A 23,604-nucleotide genomic window follows, 5' to 3' on the forward strand; every position below is an offset into this window, starting at 1 on the left:
CTGAAAAAATTGCAACGACTGTGTCATTTAATGAAAGTACATTTTTAAATTGGTCTAATTAAGAATCATGGTTTCCGTTTTTGACATGATTTTTTCCGTTTGCCCAGAAGCAAAACCCACCCCCCTGAAATAACTTAAAAACAATATTCAACCTAAATCGTTATTTTTACTTCAAAGCATGTCACATGACCACGTGACGTACAAAGCAAGGTGACTTCAAGATTTGCTGCAGCCGCCATTACACCGCTACCCGCTGTCTGTGAGAGTGTCTTACCCAAAAACATTTTTAAATAAGGTAAGGATTTGAAATGTTTGCTTTTTTTGTTTTAAACTATGTTTAAATGTTTATCCATTTAGTGTCCTGTCAAGCTAAACAACTAATTTACCATCTGTCTTTGTATTTGGCTATGTGTTAGCTAGCAACGTTTAACCACGTGTAACCATTTTTTAAGGATGGCTTAACCAGATAATTTTCATACATTTATCATGCAAGTGGAGATTTCTTGTTGTGTCGGTTTGACTAGTGAAAAGTTTAAATAGTTGCAAATGTTATATTGGTTTCACATAAGGTATTTTATATGGGGCTATGCAAGTTTAGCTACGTGCTAGCTAGTTTTTAAGCTGTTAAACCAGGTCATTTTCAATGCGTGCTCCGCTCATGAAAAACACCGCAGCATATTAAATACACTAACAGCCAGAGCCCAGGCAGCGTTAGATATGTTTATACTTTTGGCGAGCCGTTATCAAAAAGCTCCGGGACCAATATAGTTATGTGGCTGATGGTGTATCTCTGCTCTGCAGCAACCCGTACTCGGACCACGCCGCTCTGGAGGGGACTGTAAACAGTGGGGAGGGGGAAACAACCCGAATCTCCTTGTAACGCGCTGCCCGTCTTGTTGACCATGAGAGTGTGTGATTTATGTTGGGTTAAGATTGTTTAAATACACCTCGTTTATTTATTTATTTCCTTTGTGTTTACAGGTTTGCTTTTTCCACTGAAGGTCACAATGTATGATTTGGTGAGTTCCAAAATGAACTGGAAGTAGTTTTCATGTACGTTTAAAAAGGATTGAAAAACCCAAAATGGAGACTTACGGCCCGTCCACACGGCGGCGTGCGTTGCCGCTTCAACGCTTCTGCCCATTCACTTTGAATGGGGTGACGTCACGATTAGCCGAACTGCATTGTGGGAGCAAAGCGTAGCTTCTCTCGCGGTGCTCGCTGCAAAAGTAGAGCAATGTTCTACTTTTGACGCCTCGACGGAGGCGTCAGCCAATCGAATCATATGCCAGTACAAGCTCTAGCCAATCAAACCGCGTGCTTGTGTGTCTGGGGCGGGAGATTCATGTGATTGGTTGTTGGTCGAGTTCCAGCCCCCCCCCCGCCGGCAAGCGACAACGCACGCCGCCGTGTGTAGGGGCCGTAACGGCGTGCGTTGAAGCCAGGGTTCGAGTTATGTGGAGCCAACGGACGCAGTGAAATCATATATCTGTGTTAGTCGCTATATACATTACCAACAACCATTATTTTTATCAAAAATAATGCAGGTGTCAATGTAATGAGTATTATTTATGCTAACGAGGTGAATAGACTAAACTCAAAACATGTTTTCCAAAAGAACTACGCATCTCTTGAATGACAATATGCCTGCACTGCACTTCCAAGGTTGCGCAATCTATGCCTGTGAGCGGGCTGCGCGAGCCAAGATGATGTGTGTAGTTGAACCTTTTCATATTTAAGTTTGTTGTTGTTTAAAGACCCCGTAGAGCTCAGTTTATAACTTGAACTCTGGTTGAAGCTTCAACGCAGCTTCCCATTCACTTTGACGTCACGCTTTGCCGAACTGCATTGTGCTTCCGTCACTTCACTTTGCCTCCGTTGCTCGCTTCAAAAGTTGAGAAAAGTTCAACTTTTCAAGCTTCGACGGAAGCGTCAGCCAATCAAATTATATGCCAGTACAGGCTCTAGCCAATCAAAACCGCGTGCTTGTGTGTCCGGGGCGGGAGATTGATGTGATTGAATTTAGCTTCAACGCACGCTGCCGTGTGGACGCTGCGTTACTCTACTCTAATCTCAAGTGATAATATATCTAGTTAGGTACCCAAATGTTAAGTAAGGTAATTTAAAATATTAAAGTTAAATGAGAAAAAGTATGCATTGTACAAGTAAATAAAAAATACAAGACTGCACTTTATTAATATTGTTGCATGTAAAGTCTATCCTCACATCTGTATGTTTATTGAGAGCTACTGGTGGAAATCATTTGCTCTGTCAGTCCAGGCATGTCCCTATTATGAGACACTGACATTCAGTCGTCAGTGTATCGTTGCCCTATTACTAATATCATTGTTTATGTTCCTGTTTTTTCTAGTTCCTTTTGGGTTGCCTGACATGACCGTGAAAACGCCAGCCAAGTTACAAGTTCTTCTGAATCCCGATGACACCAGGAAGCTAGTTCTGCCTGATGGGATTCCAGAGACAATGGACTCACTGATGAAGTCAGGAAAGTGTGTGAAATAGAGAGCCACAGTGACGCGTCCTAAAACTATAGAATTTTGCAAAAATAGCTGGAAATAAGGCCTGTGGTTGAAACACATTTAAGAGACGGATCACGTTTTGTTCAGCCGGATCATAAATCTAATTGATAGATTTATGATCAATAGAATTATGATTCGAAAATGATAAAAGTAGACCTGTGGAGATTATCCGGCTGAACAAAACGTGATCCGTCTCGTGAATGTGTTTCAACCACAGACCTGATTTCCAGCTATTTTCCAAAATCCTATGGAGAAATTGCTTTGGTTTTTTGTCGAAGGAACAGGAAGTGGTAAAATGCTGACTTACTTCCGGGTTTTAGGACGCGTCACTGTGGCACTCTATAGGTGGACGTTTTAGAATGCAATATCAAGACAGAGACATTGGAGATGCACTAGTCAACCTGACATCCTCTGCTGACCTTGAAGATTTGACAACTATCAAGGTCATCCCAGTACCTGATGATGATGTCCAAGAATACATCTTTACCGTCTGTGAAGAAGCAGCGTCTGCTCAATCAGACGATACTGACATCTTGTCCACACCCTCCAGCTCAGTCTCTACAAGAACTCGAATCTAGTTGAAATGATTGAACTGACACAAAAGGCCAACCTTGTTCAAAGACTGCAATGCTAGGGATTGAACTGCATTTTTCGTTGCTTAAATGTTTTGGCCTCTGTTTCATTTGAAGTTAAAAAAGAATGTGACTTCACAGATTCTGGTAATGCTACTCAAACCCTTCTTAATGGCTAATACTTGTTTATCTGAAGTTGTAATTAAGAGCTGCAGAAAATATTGTTGAAGTGTTTAAAAGTGTAAAGAAAAACAAGATGTCATGCATACGTTCTAGTCTTTAATTAAAAGGCAGCCAGGTTTAAACGCATTACATATTTACATGTTAAAGGTGAGATATGCAAGCTAGTTTAACATGTTCATATGCATGTTTGTGATGTATTTGGTTAAGGCTACAGGAGAGTTTTGTAAAAAAAAAGCCAAAGTGATGTTGATTTACTTTTATTTATTTTTTACATAAGTGCAAAGTGGTTGCATAATTTACTCAATTAATTGTATTAATCTATTGATGTATTTATTTTGAATTTAAAAAAAAATGGTATTTTATAAAACAGAATAGGTGATGCATATTTTAAAGACATCCCAATAAATGTTAAGGTCTTTTGAAGAGAATATTCCTGTCTTTGTGAACTGAGCTAAACCAAGTGTTATAAGTCATATGTAATTTGTTTACAGTAAACAAAACACAGTATTGTATTGATGTACCTTAAAGTGTTTGCTTTGTAATCAAAGAAAAATATTTTAAGCTATAATACAAAATATTGCCTGCAACAAAATGAAGTATTTTTTTTCACAAACTTAACATTTTTCCTTAGATCTAATATGAATATGAGGTTAGTCCAAAAGGAAAAATGAAGTTATAACAAAGTAATAAATGTTGTGCGGTCTTCAGAATGAATCATCTTATTACTTTGTGTGAATCTTAGACAGAAGCAATATTTTTCACTTAAACTCAACTTAATCTTTTTAGGTTGAAAAATCAAGTTGGAATAAACTAAAAAAATTAGCTGTAACAAATTAGCGCAATTTTTTTAAGTTAGTCCAACGTATACATTTTTTCAGTGTATGAAGATTCCACATTGCTCCTGCTTTGAAATACTGACCTTTGAACCTTGACCTCGGTGCATGTTTGAAGGCTTATAATTAAGCAACAAAAGGGACTACAGACATGGGACATACTGTTAGAGAGCTCTTGACCTCAGCTATCAGGTGAGTATAGTCAAAACTGGTGGCACTGTCACATTTGGGTCAAATATGGTTAAAATATATTTTCACCCACCACAATTTGATATTTGAAATCTGATTACACAAATGCGTTTACCATCCCCTTAAACCCTCAGTGTATTATGACGACCCCTCCACACCATGTGGGGTGCCGTCTGGTTGTGTGTTTTGTGTGTGATTGCAGGTTCCAGCTGCAGCTGTCTGATGAGGCGCACCTGCCAGGTGAGCTTAGCTGAAAATAATATAGGAGGAGCCCAGCCGGTTACGTGGTTCTCACTCCTCTGGGCACTCTCTCTGCGCCAGCTTCGGGGACCTGTTGCTGGTGTCCATTTAGTTGATGTGTTTAACAAATAAACTATATATTCTTACCTCTCGTCTCGCCTCCCTGCTTTATGTTACAGCCCACGAACCTGCAATCACACACAAAACACACACACAACCAGAGGGCACCCCATGTGGTGTGGAGAGGTCGTCACAGTATTCTTAATTCAGTATTTATAACTTCTAATTTTAAGAAAAACACTAATACATTTAAAAACTACAATTCCCTAGAGCCCTCTCTGAAGAACCAGCACCTTACCGTGGTAGAGAGGTTTGTGTGCCCTGATGAACCTGGAGGCTGTGTTGTCTGGAACCTTTTGTTCCTGGTAGGGTCTCCCATGGCAAATTGGTCTCAGGCAAGGGGCCAGACTAAGATTGGTTCAAAAGACTTCATGAAAGAACAACAAAGAAGTGAGGATACCCGGCCCGGAGGAAGCCCGGGTCCCCTTCTGGAGCCAGGCCCAGAAGGAGGAATCGTCGGCGAGCGTCTGGTGGCCGGGCTTGCCACGGAGCCCGGCCGGGCACAGCCCGAAAAGGCAACGTGGGCAACACCTCCGCTTCTCCGTCCCGCGGGCCCACCACCTACGGGAAACAGCGATGGGGTCGGGTGCGCTGCAAGAAGGGTGGCAGTGAAGGCAGAGGGTCTCGACGGACCAGACCCAGTGGAACGTCACCTCTCTGGGGGGGAAGGAGTCGGAGCTTGTGCAGGAGGTGGAGCGTTACCAGTTGGATCTGGTTGGGCTCACCTCTACGCACAGCGTCGGCTCTGGAACCTTACTTCTGGATAGGGCTTGGACTCTCTTCTTCTCCGGAGTTGCTCAAGGTGTGAGGCGCCGGGCGGGCGTGGGGATACTCACAAGCCCCCGGTTGGGTGCCGCTTTGTTGGAGTTTACCCCAGTGGACGAGAGGGTCGCCTCCCTACGCCTGCGGGTTATGGGGGGGAAAACTCTGACTGTTGTGTGTGCTTATGCACCCAACAGCAGTTCAGAGTATACGGCCTTCTTGGAGACCCTGGAAAGAGTCCTGTATGGGGCTCCTGAAGGGGACTCTTTAATCTTGCTGGGAGACTTCAACACACATGTGGGCAATGATGGAGACACTTGGAGGGGAGTGATTGGGAGGAACGGCCCCCCTGATCTGAACCGGAGTGGTGGTTTGTTACTGGACTTCTGTGCTAGTCATGGATCGGCCATAACAAACACCATGTTCGAACATAAGGATGCTCATAAGTGTACTTGGTACCAGAGCACCCTAGGCAGAAGGTCCATGATCGATTTCGTTGTCGTATCATCAGACCTGAGGCCGTATGTTTTGGACACTCGGGTAAAGAGAGGGGCGGAGTTGTCAACTGATAACCATCTGGTGGTGAGTTGGGTCGAGTGGCGGGGGAAGCCTCTGGATAGACCTGGTAAGTGTATGTATGGTATGTGTTGGTGTCTGTCTGTGTGTGTTGGTGTCTGTCTGTGTGTGTTGGTGTCTGTCTGTCTGTCTGTCTGTCTGTCTGTCTGTCTGTGTGTGTGTGTGTGTGTGTGTGTGTGTCTGTGTGTGTTGGTGTCTGTCTGTGTGTGTTGGTGTCTGTCTGTCTGTCTGTCTGTCTGTCTGTCTGTCTGTGTGTGTGTGTGTGTGTGTCTGTCTGTGTGTGTTGGTGTCTGTCTGTGTGTGTTGGTGTCTGTCTGTCTGTCTGTCTGTCTGTCTGTCTGTGTGTGTGTGTGTGTGTCTGTGTGTGTTGGTGTCTGTCTGTGTGTGTTGGTGTCTGTCTGTCTGTCTGTCTGTCTGTCTGTCTGTCTGTCTGTGTGTGTGTGTGTGTGTGTGTGTGTGTTGGTGTCTGTCTGTGGGTGTGTGTTGGTGTCTGTCTGTGTGTGTGTGTTGGTGTCTGTCTGTGTGTGTTGGTGTCTGTGTGTGTTGGTGTCTGTCTGTCTGTGTGTGTTGGTGTCTGTCTGTGTGTGTTGGTGTCTGTGTGTGTTGGTGTCTGTCTGTCTGTGTGTGTTGGTGTCTGTCTGTGTGTGTTGGTGTCTGTGTGTGTTGGTGTCTGTCTGTCTGTGTGTGTTGGTGTCTGTGTGTGTTGGTATCTGTGTGTGTGTGTTGGTGTCTGTCTGTGTGTGTTGGTGTCTGTCTGTGTGTATTGGTGTCTGTGTGTGTTGGTGTCTGTGTGTGTTGGTATCTGTGTGTGTGTGTTGGTGTCTGTCTGTGTGTGTTGGTGTCTGTCTGTGTGTGTTGGTATCTGTGTGTGTGTGTGTTGGTGTCTGTCTGTGTGTGTTGGTCTCTGTGTGTGTTGGTGTCTGTGTGTGTTGGTATCTGTGTGTGTGTGTTGGTGTCTGTCTGTGTGTGTTGGTATCTGAGTGTGTGTGTGTGTGTGTGTGTGTGTGTGTGTGTGTGTGTGTGTGTGTGTGTGTGTGTCTGTCTGTGTGTGTGGTGTCTGTCTGTGTGTGTTGGTATCTGTGTGTGTGTGTGTGTTGGTGTCTGTCTGTGTGTGTTGGTCTCTGTGTGTGTTGGTATCTGTGTGTGTGTGTTGGTGTCTGTCTGTGTGTGTTGGTATCTGAGTGTGTGTGTGTGTGTGTGTGTGTGTGTGTGTGTGTGTGTGTGTGTGTGTCTGGTGTCTGTCTGTGTGTGTTGGTATCTGTCTGTGTGTGTTGGTGTCTGTGTGTGTGTTGGTGTCTGTCTGTGTGTGTTGGTATCTGTGTGTGTGTGTGTGTGTGTGTGTGTGTTGGTGTCTGTGTGTGTGTGTGTGTGTTGGTGTCTGTCTGTGTGTGTGTGTTGGTATCTGTGTGTGTGTGTGTGTGTGTGTGTGTGTTGGTGTCTGTCTGTGTGTGTGGTGTCTGTCTGTGTGTGTTGGTGTCTGTCTGTGTGTGTTGGTATCTGTGTGTGTGTGTGTGTGTGTGTGTGTGTTGGTGTCTGTGTGTGTGTGTGTGTGTTGGTGTCTGTCTGTGTGTGTGTGTTGGTATCTGTGTGTGTGTGTGTGTTGGTGTCTGTGTGTGTGTGTTGGTGTCTGTCTGTGTGTGTGTGTTGGTATCTGTGTGTGTGTGTGTGTTGGTATCTGTGTGTGTGTGTGTGTGTGTTGGTATCTGTCTGTGTGTGTTGGTGTCTGTGTGTGTGTGTTGGTGTCTGTCTGTGTGTGTGTGTTGGTATCTGTGTGTGTGTGTGTGTTGGTGTCTGTGTGTGTGTGTTGGTGTCTGTGTGTGTGTGTTGGTGTCTGTCTGTGTGTGTTGGTGTGTGTGTGTGTGTGTGTGTGTGTGTGTGTGTGTGTGTGTGTGTTGGTGTCTGTCTTTGTGTGTTGGTGTCTGTATGTGTGTGTTGGTATCTGTATGTGTGTGTTGGTGTCTGTCTGTGTGTGTTGGTGTATGTGGGTGTGTGTTGGTGTCTGTCTGTGTGAGTTGGTGTGTGTGTGTGTGTGTTGGTGCCGCCTCTGTAAACACGCTGCAGTGAGTTCATCACCAACAAAAACACAAAGTCACAGCTTCATAAAACCCAGAAGTATTTAATCATTATTCAAGTCAAACAGGCCTTTAAAACTAAAACGGCATCATGAAGAGAGTCACGATCAGATGGACCCAAAGATAGATAAAGAAGGTAAAGAATCAAAGAGATGGAAACAGTCAAAAGAAAAATGGTGGTTCTGTGTGATGGTGGCCGTCCTCCTCGCTCCGCGGTTCAAAGCCCTGTCGCTGTGAGGGGAATGCTGACGTAAAGAGGAATGAAGTGTGTGTAGTTCATGCCAGAAAATTCAGTTCAAAACTAATGTGTGTGTGTGTGTGTTGAATCAGGAGTGTGTTTTCAGGCTGAATCGTCCGTCTGTTGGTGGCCAAGGAAATCACTGCAACACAAAGACAGACGTTAGTGTCGCACAACTAACCAAAGGGCAAAACAAGTTGAGGTTAATCCACCGAAATATGTTGTGTTTAACTAATGAACGAGGATCTGAGAGTCACTTTATTACAGATTAAACTGCAGGTTAGTTTATAGATTAACGGTTTGCTGTACGAAATGTCCGAAAATAGGGAAACATTTGAAATAATAACTAATAAAATAACATCAAAATAGAATGCGATAAAAAAAGTGGATTCAAAGTGTGTTATAGAGAGGGTGGTCCTCAATGTGCAGGTATTTTGACTTGGACCTCACTAAGTAGTAAGTACATGTATGTGTGTGAGTGTGCAAGTGTGTTTGACTATGTGTGTGTGTGTGTGTGTGTGTGTGTGTGTGTTTTAATCTGTGTGTGTGAGTGTACATGTGTGTGTGTGTGTGTGTGTGTGTGTGTGTGTGTGTGTGTGTGTGTGTGTGTGTGTGTGTGTGTGTGTGTGTGTGTGTGTGTGTGTGTGTTTGGTAGTGTGTGTGTGTGTGTGTCTGAGTGTGTGTGTGTGTGTGTGTGTGTGTGTGTGTGTGTGTGTGTGTGTGTGTGTGTGTGTGTGTGTTTGGTAGTGTGTAAGTGAGTGTGTCTGAGTGTGTGTGTGTGTGTGTGTGTGTGTGTGTGTGTGTGTTTGGTAGTGTGTGTGTGTGTGTGTCTGAGTGTGTGTGTGTGTGTGTGTGTGTGTGTGTGTGTGTGTGTGTGTGTGTGTGTGTGTGTTTGGTAGTGTGTGTGTGTGTGTGTCTGAGTGTGTGTGTGTGTGTGTGTGTGTGTGTGTGTGTGTGTCTGAGTGTGTTTGTGTGTTAGTGTGTGTGTGCGTGTTTTAATATGTGTGTGTGAGTGTACATGTATGTGCGTGGGTATGTAATTGTGTGAGTGTGTGTGTTATTGAGTATATGTCTGTTAGTGTGTGCATGTTTGTGCATGTGTGTGTTATAGAGTGTGGTCCTCACTTTGAAGGTCCTTTGACTCAGAACTCACTATGTATTAAGTACATTTATGTGTGTGAGTGTGTGTGCAAGTGTGTTTGTGAGTGTTAGTGTGTATAAGTGTGTGTGTGTGCGTGGTATAATGTGTTAGTGTGTATGTTTGTCTGCGTGTTGGTGTTAAATTGTTAGTGGGTATGTGTGTGTATGTTATTGTGTAGATGTGTGTATGTGTGTGTGTGAATTTGTGTGTTATAGAGAGGTTGGTCCTCACTGTGTAGGTCTTTTGACTCAGACCTCACTAAGTAGCATAGTGTGTGTGTGTGTGTGTGTGTGTGTGTGTGTGTGTGTGTGTGTGTGTGTGTGTGTGTGTGTTGAGTGTGTGTGTGTGTGTGTGTGTGTGTGTGTGTGTGTGTGTGTGTGTGTGTGTGTGTGTGTGTGTGTGTGTGTGTGTGTGTGTGTGTGTGTGTGTGTGTGTGTGTGTGTGTGTGTGTGTGTGTGTGTGTGTGTGTGTGTGTGTACCTGAGGATGGTGGGCAGCTCTGGGCTCCTGTAGATGAACTTGTGTTTGTAGTTCAGGGTGGAGGGGAACGGGACAAACTGCACCTTGTGTCCGCTGAGGCTCTGAGACTGAGAGGCCACGCTGTACAGCTGCAGAAACACAAAGAACAACATATTTATAAATAACAAGTTAAAGGTCTCCTATTGTACTATTTGTAGGCATATAGTATAGGTCTAGGAAGGATATATATAAAGACATGTCTCTGAAGTGTCCTGCTCCAAACCCCAAACAGATCCTTGTAGCCCCCCCCCCCTCTCTTCCAGCCCCCCCCCCCTCTCTTCCAGCTGTTACTAAGGACATGTCTCTGAAGTGTCCTGCTCCAAACCCCAAACAGATCCTTGTAGCCCCCCCCCCCTCTCTTCCAGCTGTTACTAAGGACATGTCTCTGAAGTGTCCTGCTCCAAACCCCAAACAGATCCTTGTACCCCCCCCCCCTCTCTTCCAGCTGTTCCTAAGGACATGTCTCTGAAGTGTCCTGCTCCAAACCCCAAACAAATCCTTGTAGCCCCCCCCCCCCCCTCTCTTCCAGCTGTTACTAAGGACATGTCTCTGAATTGTCCTGCTCCAAACCCCAAACAGACCCACTAAGCTAAAGGAGGCTAATGTTGGGCTATAAAGGAACTACAACACGGTAACATGACTTCACGTCACCACCACTAAGCTAAAGGTGGCTAATGTTGGACTATAAAGGAACTACAACACGGTCACATGACTTCACGTCACCACCGCTAAGCTAAAGGAGGCTAATGTTGGGCTATAAAGGAACAACAGCACGGTCACATGACTTCACGTCACCACCGCTAAGCTAAAGGTGGCTAATGTTGGGCTATAAAGGAACTACAACACGGTCACATGACTTCACGTCACCACCACTAAGCTAAAGGTGGCTAATGTTGGACTATAAAGGAACTACAACACGGTCACATGACTTCACGTCACCACCACTAAGCTAAAGGAGGCTAATGTTGGGCTATAAAGGAACTACAGCACGGTCACATGACTTCACGTCACCACCGCTAAGCTAAAGGAGGCTAATGTTGGGCTATAACGGAACTACAGCACGGTCACATGACTTCACGTCACCACCGCTAAGCTAAAGGAGGCTAATGTTGGGCTATAACGGAACTACAGCACGGTCACATGACTTCACGTCACCACCGCTAAGCTAAAGGAGGCTAATGTTGGGCTATAAAGGAACTACAGCACGGTCACATGACTTCACGTCACCACCGCTAAGCTAAAGGAGGCTAATGTTGGGCTATAAAGGAACTACAGCACGGTCACATGACTTCACGTCACCACCGCTAAGCTAAAGGAGGCTAATGTTGGGCTATAAAGGAACTACAGCACGGTCACATGACTTCACTTCACCACCGCTAAGCTAAAGGAGGCTAATGTTGGGCTATAAAGGAACTACAGCACGGTCACATGACTTCACGTCACCACCGCTAAGCTAAAGGAGGCTAATGTTGGGCTATAACGGAACTACAGCACGGTCACATGACTTCACGTCACCACCGCTAAGCTAAAGGAGGCTAATGTTGGGCTATAACGGAACTACAGCACGGTCACATGACTTCACGTCACCACCGCTAAGCTAAAGGTGGCTAATGTTGGGCTATAAAGGAACTACAGCACGGTCACATGACTTCACGTCACCACCGCTAAGCTAAAGGAGGCTAATGTTGGGCTATAAAGGAACTACAGCACGGTCACATGACTTCACGTCACCACCGCTAAGCTAAAGGAGGCTAATGTTGGGCTATAAAGGAACTACAGCACGGTCACATGACTTCACGTCACCACCGCTAAGCTAAAGGAGGCTAATGTTGGGCTATAAAGGAACTACAGCACGGTCACATGACTTCACGTCACCACCGCTAAGCTAAAGGAGGCTAATGTTGGGCTATAAAGGAACTACAGCACGGTCACATGACTTCACTTCACCACCGCTAAGCTAAAGGAGGCTAATGTTGGGCTATAAAGGAACTACAGCACGGTCACATGACTTCACGTCACCACCGCTAAGCTAAAGGAGGCTAATGTTGGGCTATAAAGGAACTACAGCACGGTCACATGACTTCACTTCACCACCGCTAAGCTAAAGGAGGCTAATGTTGGGCTATAAAGGAACTACAGCACGGTCACATGTAATCATTTTAAAATAAGCCCAAAAAAATGTTTAGGTAAGTTTCCAACAACAGAGACAGTTGTCCATCTTTATAATCCTGAACATCACCAAGCGCTCCGTCCCAGCTGTGTGCGTCACTCTTTAGTGTCCCCTGGTCTCCAGCTGTGTGCGTCACTCTTTGGTGTCCCCTGGTCTCCAGCTGCTTGCGTCACTTTTTAGTGTCCCCTGGTCTCCCAGCTGTGTGCGTCACTCTTTAGTGTCCCCTGGTCTCCAGCTGTGTGCGTCACTCTTTAGTGTCCCCTGGTCTCCCAGCTGTGTGCGTCACTCTTTAGTGTCCCCTGGTCTCCAGCTGTGTGCGTCACTCTTTAGTGTCCCCTGGTCTCCAGGTGTGTGCGTCACTCTTTAGTGTCCCCTGGTCTCCAGCTGTGTGCGTCACTCTTTAGTGTCCCCTGGTCTCCAGCTGTGTGCGTCACTCTTTAGTGTCCCCTGGTCTCCAGCTGTGTGCGTCACTCTTTAGTGTCCCCTGGTCTCCCAGCTGTGTGTCACTCTTTAGTGTCCCCTGGTTTCCCAGCTGTGTGCGTCACTCTTTAGTGTCCCCTGGTCTCCAGCTGTGTGCGTCACTCTTTAGTGTCCCCTGGTCTCCCAGCTGTGTGCGTCACTCTTTAGTGTCCCCTCGTCTCCAAGCTGTGTGCGTCACTCTTTAGTGTCCCCTGGTCTCCCAGCTGTGTGCGTCACTCTTTGATGTTCCCTGGTCTCCAGCTGTGTGCGTCTCTCTTTAGTGTCCCCTGGTCTCCAGCTGTGTGCGTCACTCTTTAGTGTCCCCTAGTCTCCCAGCTGTCTGTGTCACTCTTTGATGTCCCCTGGTCTCCAGCTGTGTGCGTCACTCTTTAGTGTCCCCTGGTCTCCCAGCTGTGTGCGTCACTCTTTAGTGTCCCCTGGTGTCCAGCTGTGCGCGTCACTCTTTGATGTCCCCTGGTCTCCAGCTGTGTGCGTCACTCTTTAGTGTCCCCTGGTCTCTCAGCTGTGTGCGTCACTCTTTAGTGTCCCCTGGTCTCCCAGCTGTGTGCGTCACTCTTTAGTGTCCCCTGGTCTCTCAGCTGTGTGCGTCACTCTTTGATGTCCCCTGGTCTCCCAGCTGTGTGCGTCACTCTTTAGTGTCCCCTGGTCTCCAGCTGTGTGCGTCACTCTTTAGTGTCCCCTGGTCTCCAGCTGTGTGCGTCACTCTTTAGTGTCCCCTGGTCTCTCAGCTGTGTGCGTCACTCTTTGATGTCCCCTGGTCTCCCAGCTGTGTGCGTCACTCTTTAGTGTCCCCTGGTCTCCAGCTGTGTGCGTCACTCTTTAGTGTCCCCTGGTCTCCGTTGTGTTCTGAGCTTCTTGCAGAATTTGGTTTCTGCAGTTTTTAGTAAACGCTGCGCATGTTTCCTCAAGTTGCTGAAGGTTTTCTAAATGCTGTGTGTTGTCAAGTTGTGTCTTCATCTGTTTTGGGAAACCTTTTACTCTAAACTCTGTCACATTGTGCTGATCCTCAGTATGATGTTATATTTACTGAGAAGCAACAGCTGTGCAGATGTGTTTGTGTTCTCAGCTGATTCAAGCAGGGGGGGAACACACTGCTCATTCAAGGGACTGCAAATCACATCAAAATATGACGGGTTGTGTGACACCGAGGGGAACATGAATGAATACTAACTGCATCTTTGCTGCTTCAAAACCAGACAGAAAGCCGCTGTCAGATTCTGGGTTCAGCTTCTGAGTCACCAGCCTCCCAAAAACTAGAGTCACTGAGCTGTGAGCCTCGACAAACATCTCGCTAAAACCCCGTCACGACACCAGGGGCTGGCACTGACTCACACACACACACACACACACTCACCTAACTACAACACAGACACTCTCAAATAAGCATGCTTGTTCATCGCTCTCACCTGTATGGTTGGAGAACTGCACAGAGTTGATGGAGTCCACCTCAAACCCTAAAACCTGAAGACAGAGGGACAGAGAAGGGGTCAGGACTCTTTAAAGTAGAGACACCACATACTGATATACACCTGAACATCAGCAGGAGAGGACTCTTTAAAGTAGAGACACTACATACTGATATACACCTGAACATCAGCAGGAGAGGACTCTTTAAAGTAGAGACACTACATACTGATATACACCTGAACATCAGCAGGAGAGGACTCTTTAAAGTAGAGACACCACATACTGATATACACCTGAACATCAGCAGGAGAGGACTCTTTAAAGTAGAGACACTACATACTGATATACACCTGAACATCAGCAGGAGAGGACTCTTTAAAGTAGAGACACTACATACTGATATACACCTGAACATCAGCAGGAGAGGACTCTTTAAAGTAGAGACACTACATACTGATATACACCTGAACATCAGCAGGAGAGGACTCTTTAAAATAGAGACACTATATACTGATATACACCTGAACATCAGCAGGAGAGGACTCTTTAAAGTAGAGACACTACATACTGATATACACCTGAACATCAGCAGGAGAGGACTCTTTAAAGTAGAGACACTACATACTGATATACACCTGAACATCAGCAGGAGAGGACTCTTTAAAGTAGAGACACTACATACTGATATACACCTGAACATCAGCAGGAGAGGACTCTTTAAAGTAGAGACACTACATACTGATATACACCTGAACATCAGCAGGAGAGGACTCTTTAAGTTTTCATCGTATTCAAATCTCAATCTGCCATCAGTTAAAAGTTCTGCATAAGGAAACACTAAAAAGTCAAACAGAGATGAGGTTTCTCTTCTGAAAGCACCAACAGCCATCCCTAAAATATTATACCTTTGCATGTCGGATTGAAAACGTTTTCAAATATTGTATATCGTGACATTTCTTCCATACCTCTTCAGTCATAATTGCAGCATGTAAACAAAAAAGGGACGAAAAACTCTGAATTGGATTATATGAGTGGAGACAAGAACGACTTCCTGTCAGATCTGGAACAGCTTTAAACCAACTTTCCTCCTGTGTCTTTGTCTTTCTTTTTTTAATTAGTAGAGACAGAGACACGGGACCAGCCTCATGCAGGTAATTGTTATCTGAGCGTCTTCCTTCATTGTGCTGAAGCGGGAAGACAGAAAGAGTCTTTTGTTCGGAGAAACAAACATGAGCTTTGAGAGAGGAGACGCTGCTTCACCCTCTTTGACCTTCAGCCTCTCCAGTGTGTCTGAGGAAGAGCTTCTGCACAGTGCTGGATGTGATCTGAGAGATGCACTGCTGTCATTCCATTGCAAAATGCATTCGCCTGTAGTAGTCTCACGGTACGTCCACACAGCAGCTTAGAACAAATCTTGAAAATCTTGAAGCTGGGCGTGTCTGAGAGCTTGGGGATTTTTGCGAGCAAAGCGACCAACAACCAATCACATGAATATCCCGCCCCCGACATACAAAGCAATAAACCCTGGTTCTTCTCCACTCAGAATATGTGCAGAAAGGAGTATGACATTGTGTGCATTAATGTGATGCATATAGTCTATGATGTGGCAGAGGTAAAGTGTCATCGGGAAGGGCTATGATGAACATGTATGAGATTAATGTCTATGGTGCTATTTTATGCTACATTCCATGCTGGCTAAAGATACTGTCTATGCTTGCTAGCAATGTTTAAACGAAGTAAACTGGATATAAAATCCCCAAACAGGCAAAAACCTACCAGTTTCACCCACTGTCTCTGCCACCTCCCTCCCTCTGTCTCTGCCACCTCCCTCCATGCCTGGTTCCTCCTGTTTGTATCCCGGTAAATAGTTCTGGTCGTAAAGAACCGGCTGATTTGTTTCCGTAATATCTCGTTTGGAATATGAGGAGATGAACTGCGGTCTGGCTCTCCCAGCTTGAACTCGGTTTGATTGGCTAGCGCTTGTACTGTCAGATTTACATAAGCGGGATTTGATTGGCTGACGCTTCCAGCTCAGCTTCAAAAGTTGAACATTGCTCAACTTTTGAATCCTGAAAATCCTGGAAATCCTGGAAATCTTCGCTTTGCTTCCCCACAATGCAGTTCGGCGAAAAGCGAGGCAAGGTGACGTCACTCCATTCAAAGTCAATGGGCAGAAAAGCGTTGGAAGACTTTTTTTTAAAGCTGCTGTGTGGACGTACCGTCAAGGACTCAAAAGCTTCATCATCATATGCACAGCACAGCTACAGTTTAGTTATGGAAATGTAAACCTGAAGTCTAATGCTAAGTTTGCATTAGGGCTGTACCCGAATATTCGAATATTCGTTCGTTGGCCAACTATTCGGGTTTCAATTTCATTATTCAGATATTCTTTTTTTTTTTTTTATTCCAAAAAAAAAATATATATATATATATATTTTTTATTCTAAATGTATGCTATTAATAAAGGCTAATTGCCATATTCTTATACTATATTTATACTTTGAATTACAGTGTTAAAATGCGGAAATATATACAATCTCAGCCTGTGCTCCTGACATCGCGTTGACTCACAGTCACGAACGCAAACGGCACGCTTCACCTCGCTTCACCTCGCTTCAACTCGTTTCAACTCGTTTCAACCACAAACTGCCGAAGACTTCAGCTGTGTGGGACCATTTTAAATTGGACGACGGTAAGAAGAAGGCAGTGTGCCAAACATGCGATAAGAAACTGGCCTACCACGGTGGCACAACAACTCTGAAAAGTCACCTGGAGGCTGTAAGTAGTAGCCTAGCTTAGCTTTTGTCAAGTTGCCATGGTGAAGCTGCTTTATCCGCCGTTTAAACAGTAACGTTACACATGATAAAAACGTGCTCTTACTTTGCTTGGAAAATAGTTGCAAGCAAGCAAAATAAAGTTAATAAAGTTGAGTAGCTCAGCCTAATAATAACTTGTGTCCATCGGTGCATCCCAGCCATCAACATCCTCAACAATACAGCAGACCCTACAGTTACCCTACAGAGGACACATTTAGTTTGAATGTTTGCGAGTACTGAGACAATAAATAAATATAAATCGTAATAGTATGCTCTTTCTACGCTTCTGCTTAACAGCGTGTTGCCAGGTGTCTCGGATTCGGAGCGTGTTATGAAACCTTTTTTTTGAAAAAAATGTATTAAAAAAAATACAAATCTCTCAGCACCGAATATTCAAATATTCGCTGCTGATTACTACCGAATATCCGGAGCCCGAAAAATGGTATTCGGGACAGCCCTAGTTTGCATCGCTCTGATCGCTCGAGTTTCACCGCGGCTGTCAGCTGTGTTTACTGGCGTCATTCAAACAACGTGCTGGCGAGGAGGCGGGGCTTATCTCAATGTCTATTCCTCTTATTTGTATTGACTTGCACTATTTTATCTGTGTTATTGTGTTGCTTTGCGACCTCAGATTTTCATTGACATAACTACACTGTAACTACATGACAACAAAAGCCTTGAAACTTGAATCTTGTAGATGCTGTGGTAGATACCAACAACAATAACAACAAAATGAACATATTTGACCATGATTTCATTGTTAATACAAGTTTCCAAATGACGGTGAAGTAACAACATACTGATACCGGCTTGTGAATAATGAATGCGTGTGCAGACAAGACGGCAGGAGAAACCGTTTTAAATGTGTGTTTTCTGGATGGCGAGCTGACCGATCAGGCTAAGCTAACCTGTAGCGGCTCCATTCAAACTCACAACAACTTGATACAGAGAGAAATAAAGCAGGGACGTGTTCTCCATGCCACAGACAGTCTGTGGTTCGTATAACTTTCTCCAGTTTCTGCCTCTGTCAGCTGCAGTTGAACAGTAGAAGTGAAAGAGACATGCATGAAAGCCCAGCAGCCATTAGGATAACAGAACACACCAGCAGCGGGATAAAAATAGACTCGGCTCTTCAGGAGGACGACGTACTGAAGCCTGAGGATCACTACTGGTGGAAATATAAAAACTATCACTAACACCATCGGCATCATCACCACCATCATCATCACCATCATCATCATCATGCTGGTGAAAGGGAGCGGGAACGTGATGTCATTAACGACAAGGTGGCCATCTTTGGAGGATATGGAATGGAAGCTGCACCTCTGCTCACCCTCTGTCTGAAACCAGAGCCCAGTCTGCTCTGTTGTGATTGGTTAATTAGTCAATCAAAGTTTATTTGTATATCCCAATATCACACATTTCTCTCAGGGGTCTTTACAGTTTGTACAGAATATGAATACAACCCCCTCTGTCCTTGGACCCAACATCGGACAAGGAAATCCCCCAGTTAGGACTCTTTAAAGTAGAGACACTACATACTGATATACACCTGAACATCAGCAGGAGAGGACTCTTTAAAGTAGAGACACTACATACTGATATACACCTGAACATCAGCAGGAGAGGACTCTTTAAAGTGGAGACACTACATACTGATATACACCTGAACATCAGCAGGAGAGGACTCTTTAAAGTAGAGACACTACATACTGATATACACCTGAACATCAGCAGGAGAGGACTCTTTAAAGTAGAGAGACTACATACTGATATACACCTGAACCTCAGTAGGAGAGGACTCTTTAAAGTAGAGACACTACATACTGATATACACCTGAACATCAGCAGGAGAGGACTCTTTAAAGTAGAGACACTACATACTGATATACACCTGAACATCAGCAGGAGAGGACTCTTTAAAGTAGAGACACTACATACTGATATACACCTGAACATCAGCAGGAGAGGACTCTTTAAAGTAGAGACACTACATACTGATATACACCTGAACATCAGCAGGAGAGGACTCTTTAAAGTAGAGACACTACATACTGATATACACCTGAACATCAGCAGGAGAGGACTCTTTAAAGTAGAGACACTACATACTGATATACACATGAACATCAGCAGGAGAGAACTCTTTAAAGTAGAGACACTACATACTGATATACACCTGAACATCAGCAGGAGAGGACTCTTTAAAGTAGAGACACTACATACTGATATACACCTGAACATCAGCAGGAGAGGACTGTTTAAAGTAGAGACACTACATACTGATATACACCTGAACATCAGCAGGAGAGGACTCTTTAAAGTAGAGACACTACATACTGATATACACATGAACATCAGCAGGAGAGAACTCTTTAAAGTAGAGACACTACATACTGATATAAACCTGAACATCAGCAGCAGAGGACTCTTTAAAGTAGAGACTCTTTAAAGTAGAGACACATAGGAGTCATTGGATCAACAGTCTGACATTACAGGAACCCTTAAGCCACCTTTAAACAAAGCAGAGTTCAAACACCTGGATCCATTATCAGACACAGCAGGTGGAAGAAGATCCTCTATAAGCACAAGTACAAATACTATGGTCTTAAAATACTCCATCACAAATAGAAACCCTGTTTAGAATTGTTTAACATCAAAACTTACTTAAAATGTACTTTAAAGAAAAAGTACCCAGTCTGCAAACTGCACTTTCACAAAATTGTACTATTATAGAATATGATATCATCCTGTCTTTATTTCACATTTAATACTGTATTTCCGCGTTGACAAATACATGCTTTTGTCGACGCGGAGCTAATTTTAAAGTAACCATGAGTGTTAAATAAAGTGAAATGTAGTAGCATTACATATAAAATACTCAAAATACTCAATACTTATCAAAGTAATACTTAAGTTCAGTACTTTAGTAAATCTCCACCGTTATGTTTTCCTGTCAGAGGCGATTCATAAAAACCGTGAAACAATGTGACGTCATCAATGGCAAGTCGGCCATCTTTGAAGAATATTGCGATTACCTTCACGTGAACAGCGGAGTAACTTAAAACGTGTTAAACATGGTCGGGGGGGGGGGGGCTCTGTGATCTTAGTGGCTGTAACACACACTCCTATGACCAACGGAGGACCACGGGGTTACATTTTAAATGCCATTTTTGGTGAAGAAATGTGGAAATGACATCGTGCAAAGTTTGTACGATCAAACACAAATGGGTCTTCCGTCTAGAACCGTCTCGTTTGAGTTAATGTTCTATTCCTCTGTGTGTTTAGTCAAACGGATGGTTTAGGAGGATTATAAAGGATGCATGAAAGGAACTGGACTGTGTGACACATAAATAATATCATATGGCTTCTTTAAAATTAGGATTTTTTCTGGCATATGGATATTTTTCCTAAGTATATTGGACTGTATTATTCTAATATGTAAGATGACCCTACATACAACCCATCTTTTGTTTTGTATTTATTGTTGTTATACCTGTGTTATTTACGCTCTCAGTGTTATTATTGATTTGATTTCTATACATTTAGTTTTTCCTATTCTCTGGTTGAATTTTTGGGGATTTGAGACCTTCTACATGTTGTTAGAGAAACTGTTAATCTAAATAGGAATACTATTGGATGTAAAGGGGAATGTGGAAAAAACAAACAAATAACAGGTATAAATGTTAAGCAGTAACCGTGAGATCCTGAACGGGTTAAAGGGAGAGGAGGACAGATGTGGATGGGGAACACCTGTCCTCACGTTTACTGCCTGACATTTGAAGCTGTAATCTGGGGTTTTTCCACAGTTTCACAACCGCTGTTTACTATAAAACCGTCAGGGGAATAGAACCAACGCACACCGTCAAACAGACACGGTGTGTGGCGGATGGCTGGTTTGTATTATGATGTAATTTGCACATTTATTCACAGAAATGGCATTAACACGGGTGGGTTTATAATGTAATGCCATGGTCCATTTTGTGTTGTCTGGAAACACCTGTCGGCAGGTGTATTGCCGGACCTTTGAAGCTGTTATTTGGGGTTTAACCACATTATAACAATCATTTACGGCCTTTTTTTAATACAACTAACACATATTAACTCAAACAGAAACGGTTTCAGGCGGATTACCGTTTGTAGTAGCCTATCATGTTATTTGCATATTGCTTCACAATAATGGCATTAACATGAGTGGGTTTAGTATCAGATTCTCTGGAGCAGCGTGACCGACGGGGTCGCGTCCGAAGCGGCTGCAAGGTGTCCGATAATGAGTGCATGCGGTTTGTATTTACCTGCAATGGGAAAGAGGCGCTCTTGTTGCCCACATACCCCCGGACTACATGGCTCTGTATGGACAGGACACGGCACTCCATGGCCGAGGAGGGGAGGCAGATCAATCCGTTACTTCAACGAGGATCCCGGCAACACATCGGAGAAACAAATCACACAACCGGTTTGGAGAAGCTAAGCTAACCGAGGCTAACCCGCTGTGTGTGTGGATGAGAGTGGTGTTTGAAACCATGGACGAGAAAAGAGAGAGAGGCGGAGCTCCATTCATTCCTATGAGACTCGCTCACTGGTGCATGAAGACAGAATAGAGAGGCTGTGGAGTCACAAAGTACCCGGATGTGGGCCCACTGAGCATGCGCAGTTGAGTTGTTGAGTAAAAATACATATATACGGTATACATACAGTATACAGACATATGCGAACAATACTTGTTAGTGCAGTAACTATGCAATACTGCTGCAAAGCTATTCTCTATTAATTATTATTCATATTAAACGTGTGTCTTGGGTCACCAGAAATACACCCAAAAGTGTGAACAGTCCTCCAGATTGTTCACCTTTCTCAAAGTGTACAGTTCTTGGTAATATTTGTAGAACATTTTTAACAAATATCCTAATCCCCTGTATAAAGAAGAAGAAGGAACTGCAGAGGGGACATTTTACATTCTGGACTTCGCCACCATCATAAATGACTCGAATGTATTTATATTTTTTTTTTTTAATGCAGCAATATCTCAATTTCATTAGGTATTGTCATGTGTGCACAACCCTCCAAATATGTTTGCATATTTGTACAAAGGCTACCTCTCTTGTACACAACTTTCTACATCCCATAACACTTCAGCACAAATTTTATTTTATTATTCTGTCATCAATTAAAGTCTTTTGGCATATCTAGACTTCATGTATATCATTTTATATACCTTAACGTAGGCCTATAATAGTTTGTATTCATTATTATTTTACTTTTTATCTTCTGTAACTGTTTATTGTATTCATCAAATACACCGAGGCAAATTCCTCGTATGTGTAAACCAACTTTCTGATTCTGAAAATACAATTAAAGCAGATATGAATAAACAGAGACAAAAGTAATGACTGATTGTAAGAGCTTATTTAATGGGAGATAGACTGTATTAATAACAAATGCATTCATATATTTATATACGCAAAATAAATACAAAATATAACAGCCTACTAGTAAAATTACTTTCAAAATAAAAATAAATTATATAATGTTTCCTTTACAGGCTATAAAAGTGATAGCTCCTTAAAAAAAATATATCCGCTGATTTACAGACGTTTCTTTCCACAATGTAAGTCAATGGGGAAAAAATCAGTTTGGGCCAAGATGACGTCACGGAAGCTGCAGTACCACCGTTTGGCCACTACGGACATTCCAAATATGGGCTTCAATGGCTGGAGCACTGTGTGTGAGAGCCACACACAAACACAAAACGGTATTCTGCACAGGCAATCTGAGTGACCGCCTAAAACCGGGTGACGTCACCACATGGCCACTAAGCACATCAACACAGCTGGAATTGAATGACAGCCCCACCCCCTTTATTTCCATTTGAATCTATTATAACACATTTTTTCAGATGTATTTTAGGAAACGTGTATCATGAACTCGAGTGGGGCTTCTTCCGGCCAGAAAAATAGAGGAAAACTCTATTTGTTTTAAATCTGAATCTTTCTGAGTGTAGTTTGGTGTCTGTGAGTCATAGCATCCTTTCAGGGAGTCGTGACTGAAGCAGGATCTCACACACATTTCAGGCTGCAGCAGACTGGGGGGAACGGGGTGATCAGCAGCCTGTAAAGTAACGACATTTACTAAAGTACTGTACTTAAGTACAATTCTGAGGTAGACTTGAGTATTTCCATGTTGTGTTACTGTATACTTCTACTCCCTTCTGCAACCTTTTTACAGCCTTCAGACAAATGACCTCACTAAACATAGTTGCCTAAGTCACCGGCATGAATACCTCAACTTCCATCCTGGACCCCATGCCCCCCACCCTTGTCAAGGCCTGCCTCCCCCAACTCACTCATCTTATCACCACAGTCATTAACTCCTCTGTCCACTGGACTCGTCCCCCCTGATCTGAAACTCGCTGCTGTCACTCCCATACTCAAAAAACCTGTTCTCAACCCTGATTCCCTCAATAACTACCGGCCCATCTCTAACCTCCCATTCCTGTCAAATTCTGGAGCGAACTGTTGCCTCCCAACTCAAATCCCATCTGGACTGCAATAACCTTCATGAACCTTTTCCATCTGGTTTCCGTACTCGCCGCCGCCCAGAATCTGCCCTACTCAAGGTGACCAACGACATTCTCCTCTCTGCTGACTCTGGTTCCCTCTCAATTCTCATTCTCCTTGACCCAACAGCCGCATTTGACACGATCAACCATTCCATCCTCGTCCACCGCCTCCAGTCTTCCATTGGCATTAC

The 23,604-nt window shown here is 43.9% G+C and overlaps 2 protein-coding genes and 1 long non-coding RNA gene across 3 annotated transcripts in view; 1 reads left to right on the plus strand and 2 right to left on the minus strand.

Moving 5' to 3' along the window:
* The window catches only part of LOC307044218 (uncharacterized protein), an 80,709-nt gene that overhangs the window by 34,764 nt on the left and 22,341 nt on the right, over positions 1-23,604 (minus strand). The gene's annotated exons all lie outside the window — the stretch shown is intronic.
* On the plus strand, positions 310-3,569 carry LOC307044288. The gene is made up of 2 exons (XR_013809596.1): positions 310-1,019; positions 2,372-3,569. It is a non-coding gene; the product is annotated as an uncharacterized lncRNA (long non-coding RNA).
* Positions 8,454-21,464, minus strand: LOC307044269 (pyridoxal kinase-like). Its single transcript, XM_079689362.1, has 4 exons — positions 21,150-21,464; positions 14,038-14,092; positions 9,943-10,070; positions 8,454-8,464 (listed from the first exon to the last, which is right to left on the minus strand). The coding sequence occupies exons 1-4, from the start codon at positions 21,228-21,230 to the stop codon at positions 8,462-8,464; spliced, it is 267 nt and encodes an 88-aa protein (XP_079545488.1). The 5' UTR covers positions 21,231-21,464; the 3' UTR covers positions 8,454-8,461.

The sequence above is a fragment of the Notothenia rossii genome (assembly GCF_949606895.1).
Source record: "Notothenia rossii genome assembly, chromosome: 6".
Classification (NCBI taxonomy): Eukaryota; Metazoa; Chordata; class Actinopteri; order Perciformes; family Nototheniidae; genus Notothenia; species Notothenia rossii.

Coding starts and splice junctions, on each gene's coding strand:
- LOC307044269 (XM_079689362.1), bottom strand. CDS start 21,230: ATGGAGTGCCGTGTCCTGTCCATACAGAGCCATGTAGTCCGGGGGTAT. Junction 14,093..21,149: donor GCGCCTCTTTCCCATTGCAG/GTAAATACAAAC, acceptor CTCTGTCTTCAG/GTTTTAGGGTTTGAGGTGGA. Junction 10,071..14,037: donor GCAGTTCTCCAACCATACAG/GTGAGAGCGATG, acceptor GTGTTTCTGCAG/CTGTACAGCGTGGCCTCTCA.